A 13,632-nucleotide genomic window follows, 5' to 3' on the forward strand; every position below is an offset into this window, starting at 1 on the left:
CATGTCCAGCATGCAAAAGAAACTCCAAAATTGAAACTTATGATATCAGTATCTCTTTTCACAGAACTCTTATATTGGATATTTATCTCCAGGGGTCAGACATTTACAGTCACACTAATATATTTATATGAAAAAGCAATAATCTGTTTTAGAGGCTCGAGCACCATGTTGCCTCTTATTTCATTTAGTGACAAATCGATATTATGTCTAAGGTATGGGCCAGACCTTATACAGGTGAATGGATGGGAGGGAGTGAATCAAAAGGAGGAGGCAAGACTGGAGATCAAGAGAGGTAGACATCAACACTGCTGTTAGCTCACCCAATATAACAAGCACTGTAAAAAAATGTTCGGAATTTGAATAGAAAAAGCATGAAAATGTTAACAGTAAAATACTGTTAATTGGTTAACTGGAGTTCCCTTACAATGTACACTCAAAAAAAAAAAAAAAAAAAAAAAAAAAATATATATATATATATATATATATATATATATATATATATATATATAAACAATATATTTTAAGAATTACACATTTAAATTTTATAACAAAATTCCATCAAATTAAATTGAGTAATCTTTGATATATATATATATATAATTGAAATGCATAAATCTTATAAATAAAATATTTTTCCATAGTATATTGAAAAATTCAATTTTAAGACAATGCATTCAATTTAACAGTAAAATAATGGTAATTTTTTTTTTTTTTTTAAGTGAAAAGTATGATTTAAATGACTTTATAGTTAACAATGACAATTGTTATGTTTAACAAGACAACACGTACTTTTACGGTAAACTATTGTTAATAATATAGTGAAAAACAATAATTGGGCTTGTCTCCTGTGTAACACTGATGGTGTTTTGTGTTTATGTAATTGACTGTGCATTTATCCATATTTATTTGCCATTGCTGCTGGAAAGGTCACTCTTGATGAAATTTATGTCAGTTTAAGTTTAAGTATTACCACCTGTAATTCTGTGGTTGTTATCAGTTTTTAAAAAAGTGCAAAGCAGATTTTTGTACTCCCAGTATGTTGGTATACATATTTATTATATCATTTAATGATATATACAGTAGTGAACTCAAATATACAGGCACCATAATGACATCCTGTAATGCCTAAATCATGGTCACTGTATTGTTTGCCGTGATTTTCTGGAAAACACAGCTGCTAGCACTTCACTGTAAATTTAACAGGATAAATACTGCTATGTGGCCATTAATTTAGAGAATGATTTGCAAATTAAATTTAGAATACTGCTGAAGGAAATTAATAAATAGCAGCTTAAGCTTGGGTTTAACTGGCCATTAAGATGGTTTCCATTGGTTAGGATGGTCTTCTTTAATGGTTTTAGATGGGTTTGGGGCACTTGCAGCTTTGCCAGCCTAGGAACCAGCTATAAACTGCGAAGAACGGCAAACCATAAGCTGATTTTATCAGAAGGATATTATGATAGTCAAAACTTCATAGAAAGTCCAAAAATGTTGTTCTGTTATTTGTTGCACAGCATCTTGCTTTATTTAGTGCAAGAACACATTCACTCTGAATAGCACCTTACAATCAGAATTTAGAGTCAGAAGACTCAGAACTTCACTTATTTATTTGTAATTATTTATTTTTGTATAAATAAAGGAATTGTTTTAAAACACGTTTCAGGATTGGTTTAAAAATTATGCCTGAAACTCTGATAAGAATCTTGCACACATTCCTTTGGGATTTCTGGACTGTAAGGCACTGTCCACGGTGCTGAACTTTAAACCATCAAAAATCATCAACATCAGTTACAACAACCACGGCAAACAGATGGATTTTTACCATGAATTAGTGATTAAAGTAAAATGTTCATGCACTTACCCCATAAATGGAGAGGAGTGACATAAGAAATGTCAAACTGTGTTTAATCATCATTGTTCAGAAGTTGTCTGACTCTGTAACTTCTCTTAATCCCTTTCCGATCAGATTCCCAATAAGATTAAATGATGAACTTCATCGGGAGAGATGATCTTCCAGATGAATGGCTCGTGTCTGCGCTGTGAAGCCACATAGTCATTCAGCTCCACCTGACACTGACAGATGCTCAAAGGAAGGAGGAAATGCCTATGAATGTCTAGTGAACCAATCCGACAGCACTTTATAATAACTTTAATTAATAAGTCTTTAACAAGCATTAAATGACATTAAAAAGATCAGTTGTATATGTATATTCAAATATGAATGAGGAGACAGGGGCTAGTTGTCACATTTTTTTGCGCATCACATAGCTCCTCTTGACATTTATGAAAAATACCCTTGTCATTTTTGAGCACAGTTACATTTTTCAGTTAAAATACTATACCTTCATAATATTGTTGACCCTTTCCTGAATTTATGCCAATGTGGTTTTATTATGTTTCACTTATTGAGCTTTTGTGACAGCTCTATTTCTAAAATGAAATGAATCAAAGCTTTGTGACATTTCTAACTATTTGTTAGAATATCCTCATCAATATAATGATGCATGCAAATATCCCTACAAATATACAGTTTGGATTGGGAAGTACTCACAATTTTAGCAATGGAAAAGCAGTCTGTCTGATTCACTAATCATTTCAAATACACCAAACATTTTATTTTTTTAGTGGTGAAATAAATATAGCAGAAAAGATTAAGTACTTTCTACATTGAATAAGTAAAAGTGTAAACTTTAAAATATTTTTTTTTTATTCAAACATTTACATTTTTTTGCTCTAGCTTAGTGGGGTATGCAAAAAAGTATTGGATTTTGCTATTATTAATTTTTTTTTTATTTTAAAATAATAAATAGCATAAGTCTGTTCCAATTGTGCATTTCAAATAAAAGTCATAAATTATGTTAATATATAAATTACACACACACACACACACACATATATACACCGATAAGCCACAACATTAAAACCACCTGCCTAATATTGTGTAGGTCCCCCTCGTGCCACCAAAACAGTGTCAACCCACATCTCAGAATCAGCAGTTACAGAAATACTCAAACCAGCCCATCTGGCACCAACAATCATGCCACGCTCCAAATCATTGAGATCACATTTTTTCCTCATTCAGATGGTTGATGTGAGCATTAACTGAAGCTCCTGACCCGTATCTGCCTAATTTTATACACTGCACTGCTGCAATACAACTGTGGATGAGAAGAATATCATCTCTGAATGCTATTCTGAGATACGGGTTGGCGCAGTTTTGGCGGCACGAGAGGGACCTACACAATATTAGGCAGGTGGTTTTAATGTTGTGGCAGATTGGTGTATGTATATATACATATATATATATATATATATATATATATATACACACACACACACATATGTGCTTATGGCAAAAAAGTTGGGAAACACTGGTCAAAGTTTATTGAAGTACCATGTATATCAGATTTCTTAAGTAAAAGTTGCTGTAATAATTGAAATGTTTAAGTTACATTTTCGTCTTTAATCAATATTATGCCATGGATTTAAGTCCTGTAGACTTTACTTAAAAAACTTTACTTAGAAAAACTGTTAAATTGTGAAATAAATATAAAATTAAATCTTACAAGTTATTTTTTCCAGTGTAGAAGAAATATCCTATATGCATGTTTAATACACCTGCATTTATTATTTGTAAGTCAGAAAACATATACAAGCTGTAAAAAAGAAACTAAAAAAAAGACAATGGTACTTTACAACATGACCATAATCAACAAATATCAGCGATACCACTTTGCAATGTTTCTAAACATTTCTGTACAATTTAAAAGAAATCCATATGATTTCATAATACTTATCATTTACAAATCGAACTAAAGGTAAACATTAATTTCACCAGCTGCTAGCAGGATGGTCAGGTGAAATGACTCTAATGCAGCAGCTTATTAAAATGGGGGGAAAATATGAGGAACAGAATATTGACCAATGAAAGTCATCTTCTATATTTTTTCAATGGAAGTCTTAGTGGGATTCATAGAACGATTACATTTTAGGCATGATATCATGTTCACACTGTTGTCTCAATATAACAGGCTGTCAAATTCGGCTTTTTATACACCATATTTTTCTTCTTTTTTTTTCTTTTAAAGAGATAGAGGGCAATGTATAATAATTCAAAAATACTTTGTGGATATATAAATGGATCATTTAATAATCTGCTTAACAATAAAATCTCAAGCCTACATACCAAAATGAATTGCATACTTTTCGTACCTGTTGTATGCGTGAGAAACAGGTCATATTGTGACTATATTTATGATGCAATAATATCTTACAATAAAAATATTTATATTTCAATTAGATAAAAAAAATAAAAAATTAAACAAAGTTGAGACAATCAATCCACGCATCTTATTACGTGGCTTGTTGAGCACGTTACCGCGGAGACCTAGCGAGTGTGGAGGCTTCACGCTATTCTCCGCGGCATCCATACACAACTCACCACGCACCCCACCGAGAGCGGGACATTATAGCGACCACGAGGAGGTTAACCCAACGTGACTCTACCCTCCCTAGCAACCGGGCCAACTGGTTGCTTAGGAAGCCTGACTGGAATCACTCAGCATGCCCTGGATTCAAACTTGCGACTCCAGGGGTGGTAGTCAGCGTCTTTAATTGCTGAGCTACCCAGGCCCCCTATTGATTTATTTTTTAATTAAATGACATATAGGCATTTTTAAGTGTGGCTTAAGTGTCCAAATACTCTTTAGGGCCACCGTATTTTGCATGACCACTGTCTTGTGAGAATTGGCAACAATTAGTAATAATACCGAGACACCTTTCATATTTTTTATCAATAATAAGGCAGAACATTTTGGTTTTACTATGAGACTTATTGTCTTGACACATATTTCATTCAAATAATTACAAACCAGACATTAGATAGGGCGACCTCCTAAACAAAACTCATAATACTGTCATGACCACTTTCCCCAACAACTGTATATCAACCAATCATATATATACAGTTGTGCTCAAAAGTTTGCATACCCTTGGAGAATTGGTAATATAGTATGTACCATTTTAAAGAAAACATGAGTGAGCAGGCAAAACACATTTATTTTATTTCTTATGGGATTCATATTCAACTTTAGGTTATAACAGAATGGCACAATCATAAAACAAAACATGGCAACAAAGAAAAAAATGAAACGACCCTGTTCAAAAGTCTGCATACCCTTAGTTCTTAATACTGTGTATTGCCCCCTTTAGCATCAATGACAGTGTGCAGTCTTTTGTAATAGTTGACTATGAGGCCCCAAATTCTTGCAGGTGGTATAGCTGCCCATTCCTCTTGGCAAAATGCCTCCAGGTCATGCAAAGTCTTTGGTCGTCTTGCATGAACCGCACGTTTGAGATCTCCCCAGAGTGGCTCGATGATAGTAAGGTCAGGAGACTGTGATGGCCACTCCAGAACCTTCACCTTTTTCTGCTGTAACCACTGGAGGGTCAACTTGGCCTTGTGCTTAGGGTCACTGTTGTGCTGGAAAGTCCAAGAGCGTCCCATGTGCAGCTTTCGTGCAGAAGAATGCAAATTGTCTGCCAGTATTTTCTGACAACATGCTGCATTCATCTTGCCATCAATTTTCACAAGATTCGCCGTGCCTTTAGAGCTCACACACCCCCAAAACATCAGTGAGCCACCACCATGCTTCACAGTGGGGATGGTATTCTTTTCACTATAGGCCTTGTTGACCCCTCTCCAAACATAGCGCTTATGGTTGTTACCATAATGCTCTATTTTGGTCTTGTCACCTTCAGCGTGTGCCAGAAGCTGTGAGGCGTGTCAAGGTGTTGTCGGGCATATTGTAACCGGGCTTTTTTTGTGGCATTGGCGCAGTAAAGGCTTCTTTCTGGCAACTCAACCACGCAGCTCATTTTTGTTAAAGTATCGTCGCATTGTGCTCCTTGAAACAACCACACCGTCTTTTTCCAGAGCAGCCTATGTTTCTCCTGAGGTTAATCTTTCTTGGTCTACCTGACCTTGGCTTGGTATCAAGAGATCCCCGAATTTTCCACTTCTTAATAAGTGATTGAACAGTACTGACTGGCATTTTCAAGGCTTTGGATATCTTTTTATATCCTTTTCCATCTTTATAAAGTTCCATTACCTTGTTACGCAGGTCTTTTGACAGTTCTTTTCTGCTCCCCATGGCTCAGTATCTAGCCTGCTCAGTGCATCCACGTGAGAGCTAACAAACTCATTGACTATTTATACACAGGCACTAATTGCAATTTAAAAAGCCACAGGTGTGGGAAATTAACCTTCAATTGCCATTTAAACCTGTGTGTGTCACCTTGTGTGTCTGTAACAAGGCCAAACATTCAAGGGTATGAAAACTTTTGATCAGGGCCATTTGGGTGATTTCTGTTATCATTATGATTTAAAAAGGAGCCAAACAACTATGCGATAATAAATGGCTTCATATGATCACTATCCTTAAATAAAGAAAAATATTTTTTTGCATGATCAGTCATATTTTCAAAATCAATGCCAAAATGTAATAATTTCTGCCAGGGTACGCAATTTTCTGAGCACAACTGTATGTATATACACACACTGGCAGCCAAAAGTTTGGAATAATGTACAGATTTTGCTGTTTTGGAAGGAAATTGGTACTTTACTTCACCAAAGTGGCATTCAACTGATCACAAAGTATAGTCAGGACATTACTGATGTAAAAAACAGCACCATCACTATTTGAAAAAAGTCATTTTTTATCAAATCTAGACAGGCCCCATTTCCAGCAGCCATCACTCCAACACTTTATCCTTGAGTAATCATGCTAAATTGCTAATTTGGTACGAGAAAATCACTTGCCATTATATCAAACACAGTTGAAAACTATTTTGTTCATAATGAAGCTTAACATTGTCTTTGTATTTGTTTTTGATATGCCACAGTATGCAATAGATTGGCATGTCTTAAAGTCAATATTAGGTATAAATGGCAAAAAAGAAACAGTTTTCTCTAGAAACTCATCAGTCAATCATTGTTTTGAGGAATGAAGTCTATACAATGCTTGAAATTGCCAAAAAACTGAAGATTTTATACAAAGGTGTACACTACAGTCTTCAAAGACAAAGGACAGCTGGCTCTAACAAGGACAGAAAGAGATGTGGAAGGCCAGATGTACAAATAAACAAGAGGATAAGTACATCAGAGTCTCTAGTTTGAGAAATAGACGCCTCACATGTCCTTAGCTGACAGCTTCATTGAATTCTACCCGCTCAACACCAGTTTCATGTACAACAGTAAAGAGAAGACTCAGGGGTGCAGGCCTTATGGGAAGAATTGCAAAGAAAAAGCCACTTTTGAAACAGAAAAACAAAAAGAAAAGGTTAGAGTGGGCAAAGAAACACAGACATTGGACAACAGATAACTGGAAAAGAGTGTTATGGATCTTAACCCCATTGAGCTTTTGTGGGATCAGCTAGACTGTAAGGTGCGTGAGAAGTTCCCGACAGGACAGCCACATCTATGGCAAGTGCTACAGGAAGTGTGGGGTGAAATGTCATCTGAGTATCTGGACAAACTGTCAGCTGGAATGCCAAGGATCTGCAAAGCTGTCATTACTGCACGTGGAGGATTGTTTTATGAGCATAACTCTTTTAAGTAGTTTAAGAAGTTCTGATTTTTTTTTTTTCAAATTGTAATAGTAATTTTTCACGTTTATTAATGTCCTGACTATACATTGTGATCAGTTGAATGCCACTTTAGTGAATAAAAGTACCAATTTCTTTCCATAAGAGCAAAATATGTACATTATTCCAAACTTTTGGCTGCCAGTGTGTGTGTATATATATATATATATAATGTCCGAATGGAAATCTATAACAAAAAATACATATTCAAAGTCTGAAAAGACATAATAGAAACTATACAATGCACAAATGAGTGAAAACAAAAGTACGTCAGATCTCCCACTCTGAGATATATTTGTACACTTTCTCAATTATCTTGCCTGATTGGTGCGCTCCAGTTATATATTGTTTTGCCTTGGAGAACCGCTGCTATAAAGGCATTGTTCAATGGCAAGCGCTTACCGTACTGCACTAATATAGTACAAAATAACACCTGCAATCAGAGTGGGGCTTCCAAGAAAACATGATTTTTCTCGATACGTTCACCTTCCATAGAAAGGCTGCATCTTCTGAGTAAATTTTATCCATAATATGATATTTATAATAAGTTCAAAAGTTTTCTTAAGAGTTAAGAGCTCTCTTGTTTTTGTTGTTTTGTATGTTGTGACATTGTTTATTCCATAACTTCCTCCAAAAAGTCCCCAAAACATGAAGCATTTCCGCTGGGAAGCACAAGCCGGAAGAAAGTTGAGCCGAAGTGGTCCTAGAGAGATGTCTAACCAATTGTAGCAGACGACTAGTTTGACTGTAGTTGCATAATCAACAAATAGGTGTAAGGAACTGAACGTAAAACAAAGGCATGGTCTCAGCATGTAGAAATTGTAAAGGCTCTTCCAGAACAAGAACATGGAGTAAAAGCAAAGTTAATGTTAAACTCATCATATACTAATACATTTTTTAAATTAAAAGTTGTATATGTACACATAATGCATTATGAACTAACATAAACTTACAATGAACAATTGTATTTTTATAAATTAACAATAATCAAAATTAATGAATTCTGTTAAAAATATTGTTAGTCTGTTAGTACATGATACCTAATGTATTAACTAATTTGAGCAAATAGAACCTTATTGTGAAGTGTTATCAAGACAACATTTATTACAGTAATTTTGAAAATAGAAAAAAGTAAAAAAATTAAAATAAAAAAATAAATAAAAAAAAAACACCCTAAACTGTAATAACAGTCTAATGAGTTTCAACACTGAAAATAATGGGAATATCAGAGTAACTCCAAAGTAAAATGTACAGATGCATTAATTAAATGAGAATTCAGTTGCAGTTGGAAAATGTGATTAATTGTGATGAAAATCATATCATGAAATCAAAAATCAAAAAAATGTAATGTCCTAAAAAGGTCTAAGGCTTTATTTTCTTTATGCAAAATTTAGTTTTTTCCCCCTTTTGATTTTGGAGTGAAATTTAACCCAGGCACGTTTCATCCATTTGCAGAATGTTGATGATGTTTTCATGGCGTTACTTCTCCGAGAAAGGCTACATGTCCGCATCTCCATCATATGCCAGGGTCAGGGGTTTCAATCTGTTATTGTTTTGTCTTCGCTGAGGTTTCTTTGGCTTTTTGCTGAGGACAAAAAATGATTTCAAAACTGTGTAACAGCTATACACATGGTAAGAATTACTAAAGAAGTAAAAATTACTTTTATAAGCCACTTACACACTGCACCTAAATGTGAATGCCACTCCTTTCAAAGTGATTAAAGGGATAGTTCACCCCAAATTAAAAAATCTGTCATCATTTACTCACCCTCATATCATTCCAACTCTTATAAATTTCTTTCTTTTTTGTGTTCCAAGGAAGGTTTGGAATATTTAGATCTTTACATGAACTATCCCATGTACAGAATAGGATATTCTGTACACGCACAGTTTGGTTATATAAGGGAGTGACAATCACATTTTACAACATCTCAAGCTGACACACTAAAATTCAGGTAGTGACAACCTAACTTATAATATACTGTATCTATCTGTACAGAACCAAACTGAACAACTAGTTGTTAATGCACATATTACAGCTTAGAGAGAACGCACTGTTAAAAAGCAACAGATTAAGAAGCATAAACGAAATGAAACACAACACCTACACCTCTAACGGCGGTTTCCTTAAAATGACTGGATGATAATATGTCTTTGGTTGCTAATGTTGTTTCACATTTAGGATTCATTTAGGATAATTTGCTGTAGCGGATTCACTCCCACATTTAAATATGGTTGTCACTTCCAAAATGTTAGTCTTATGTGTACTTAGTGAGTCTTAAAAACATGTAGAAATACAGCATATTACATTATGAATGAATGAATGAATGAATGAATAAACATTACATTTATATAGCGCTTTTCTGACAACACACTCAAAGCTTTACACAGTGAACAGGGGACTCTCCTCAACCAGCACCAGTGTGCAGCATCCACCTGGATGATGCGACAGCAGCCATAGTGCGCCAGTACACTCGCCACACACCAGTTATTGGTGGAGAGGAGAGAGTGGAGTGTTAGAGCCAATTAATGGATGGGGATTATTAGGAGGCCATGATTGAGAAGGGCCAATAGGGGGAATTTGGCCATGGGTTACATCCCTACACTTTACGAGAAGTGCCCTGGGATTTTTAATGACCACAGAGAGTCAGGACCTTCGGTTTAACATCTCATCTGAAGGATGTGCCTTTTTACAGTATATTGTCCCCGTCACTACACTGGGGTGTTAGGATCCACACAGTCCACAGGGTGAGCACCCCCTGCTGGCCTCTCTAACACCTCTTCCAGCAGCAACCTTAGTTTTCCCCAGGAGGTCTCCCATCCAGGTATTGACTAGGCTCAATTCTGCTTAGCTTCAGTGGGCAACCAGTCTTGAGCTACAGGGTGATATGGCTGCTGGCGATTACTGATTAACTATTAACTATTAACAGCACTGTTACAAATATGAAAACATGGGATGAAATGTTAAGAAATCCAATGATTTTGTTTCCAATGAGAAAACAAAACAGATAATGATGGATAGAGGTAATGTCAGTAATGACTAACAGGTTTGTGCTTTACGATGACATCTGATAGGTGCTCAGAATAAAGCTTGACTTCAAAATATTAATTGAAGATCAGATTGGCAAAATTTGTATTTGGTATCATTATAGGGTGATTCTCAAAAAAACTAAAGAAAATGTCCTTGTCCCATTTTACTTGAAATCAAAAGAAACAAATAAGAAATTATATTTTCCACAGACAATGAAGCCTATTTTTTTAGGGCCATTAAGATTTTTTACATTATGTCATTATTTTCATGACAGTTACATGCACTTTACCCCCCAATTCTCATTACAATGTGAAAAAATTATATATTATTTAAATTGTAAAGTATTCATACATCATAGTTGTCTTCTCTTGGTATATTGCCTTTAATTTCCACTGATTCTAATTAAAAAATCATTACACAACAGCCTCTTTTTAATTTTTTTTACTGTAATATGGTAAAAGAATTACATGTTACAGTAAAGAGAATCATCATTGAAAACAATGGGAACAGTAAAACTTTTGGATGCGTTATGGTAATGAGAATTGATTTGGGCTTAAATATGACCAGGAAATGTTCTTGACAGGTTTTGTGAGAATCACCCAGTGGCATATTATCAGAAGAAGATGTGTGTATCTGTTTAGGCAGCCTACCCAAGCAGCTTGATTCAAGTTAACCAGACAGAACGTAAGGCACAGACCGGGGCCGAGGCACTCAGCAGGTGGGGCTGCGATTTGTCAGGTTATCAGGATCCAGTTTCTCCGGCCTTTAACTAGATCTAGACTCCTGACCTGGCTGCTGGCACTCAGGGCAGGTGTACGTCAGTTCATGGGCATCTTGACCCATCCACACCACCGTACCGTTGCCAGAATCTGGCGTCCCCAATGAGCGGCGGATGGCACAGTAACTGCTGCTAATTATGGATCAGGCATGGGTGGATGGATGTGGGTTAAAGAAAAACAGAAACAAATGAATGGATGGAGTAAATGAGAAACAAACATGGTGATGATGAAGCGCATGGGATGAAAGGGGATTTGTTCTTACCACGCAAGGTAAATCATTGACACTATAAACACCAGGAGCACAAATACACCAGCCGCCACACCGTACACCCACGTCTTCAGTTTACCGTCTAAAGAGAGAAAAGCAGATTGTTGTTTATTGTGTGCAATTTTGCAGCTTTTCATTAAAAGAGTCATACAGAAGACTCTTCGAAGGAAGTAGCTTACTGCAACTGGGGTTATGTCAATCTTAAAGTTAATTTTACCAGCTGTAATTGACAGCAAAATACAACTGGTTCTCATATGTTCCGTAACCAAACGTGATGAACCATTTTGAGAATAAATGATATTTGAGAGTGCAGAAGAGGGGAACATTATGTTAGGGATAATGTACAATCAGGCATTTGTTATCACATAATAAACCCTGAAAGGTTGATCAGGAAGGGGTTTATTTTGCGATAACAAATTGCTGATTGTACATTCACGCTTGCTTATTACACAGCTACTAAGCAAATACACATAGAAATGGAAATAAAATATTGATTTGCATTAGAATAATGCAATTATTTGAGAAGAAATAAACTGATGAACTGCTGAAATCCACCTCCAGTTTGTGTCAGAGTTCTGTTGGTGTTTATTTTGTGAAAATGACCATCTGACTGCTCATTATCCAGCTTATTTCAAGGCTACTTGCCAAATAAATGGACATGAAACATTCATTTGAGTTTAAATTATTTTCTTAGCTTACTTGAAGAGATTGCACAGTGATCCAAGAAGCAGGAAAGATGACTCCCAAAACCCGGATAAGTGGCCTGATACATCTTACTCCCCAGATGTGCAGTTGTCACTCAGAGCTATCAGACCACTAGATGGCGCCATTGACAAATCAGAATCAAGTATTCCAGAGCGCCGTGTAATAATAGTGAACAACGACTTAAATTTGGGTCTGTTCCTCACACAAAGCTATATTATGGCTTCAGAAGAGTTGGACTATAGTACATGAGTCATACAGATTACTTTTATTATAATTTTATGGTGTTTTTCAGTACGTTTGGACAGTCTAAGTCACTAGATCTGTCTTTGTATGGAAAAGAGCTGAATGAGTATTCAGCAAACGAGAATAAGTAACAGCATCCATGTTTGGAACATCATGAGGGAGTAAACTGAATTTTCATTTTTGAGTGAACTATTTCTTTAATTACAGGTTTAAGGTTTCATATTTTTTGTAATTTTTGGCCTTTGCCCTTTTCGTATTTGCTGTTCATGCAAAAACTTGTCTATACTCAGTAATTTGTTTTCAGAGTACTAGACTACTTTTAGTTTACAAAAAGACTTTGAAATCTACAATTTCCAGTGAGAGTACTTAAAAATGCAAGATATTGTAATCAGCCTTTTTGTGTTTTTAATAAGTTTTTGAGGTTTCACTTCAAAGAAAAAGGAGAAAGTGCAGTGCAGTCTGAGAAATAATTCATATAAGTGATTAATCATAAAGCCATTTCTTAAAATAACAAAAGAATGCGTTCCCTACTGCTATTAATGCACAAGTTAGTACCTCCAAGACATTAAAGGGATAGTTCACCCAAAAATGAAAATTCTCCCATTATTTCTCATGCAAGTGAATGGTGACCAGAACTCAGAAGGTCCAAAAAGGACATACAGTAAAGGCAGCATAAAAGTAATCCATAAGACACCAGTGGTTAAATCCATGTCTTCAAAAGCAATATGATAGGTGTGGGTGAGAAACAGAACAATATTTAAGTAATTTTTTTTAATTTTAAATCTACAATTTCACTTTCACTTGCACATACTGGTGTGGTAGTGACTTTCACTTTAACATTCAGCCACCTACTGGTAGGGGCTGGTCAAAGGTGGAGATTTATAGTGAAAAAGGACTTTTACACCTAACATATTGCTTTAAAGACATGGATTTAAACACTGGTGTTTTATGGATTACTTTTA

At 35.4% G+C, this 13,632-nt stretch overlaps 1 protein-coding gene across 1 annotated transcript in view; it reads right to left on the reverse strand.

Annotated features, from left to right (window-relative positions):
* Positions 1-7,794: 7,794 nt before the first annotated feature.
* Positions 7,795-13,632, reverse strand: part of LOC127453247 (thrombospondin type-1 domain-containing protein 7A-like) — a 173,482-nt gene continuing 167,644 nt past the window's right edge. Inside the window, exons 27-28 of the mRNA XM_051719495.1 lie at positions 11,717-11,804; positions 7,795-9,229 (exon numbers count right to left, since the gene is read on the reverse strand). Of these exons, the coding sequence (XP_051575455.1) occupies positions 9,142-9,229; positions 11,717-11,804 (176 nt within the window). The 3' untranslated portion in view covers positions 7,795-9,141. The remainder of the gene's footprint in view (positions 9,230-11,716; positions 11,805-13,632) is intronic.

This window comes from Myxocyprinus asiaticus, chromosome 15, assembly GCF_019703515.2.
Source record: "Myxocyprinus asiaticus isolate MX2 ecotype Aquarium Trade chromosome 15, UBuf_Myxa_2, whole genome shotgun sequence".
Lineage (NCBI taxonomy): Eukaryota > Metazoa > Chordata > Actinopteri > Cypriniformes > Catostomidae > Myxocyprinus > Myxocyprinus asiaticus.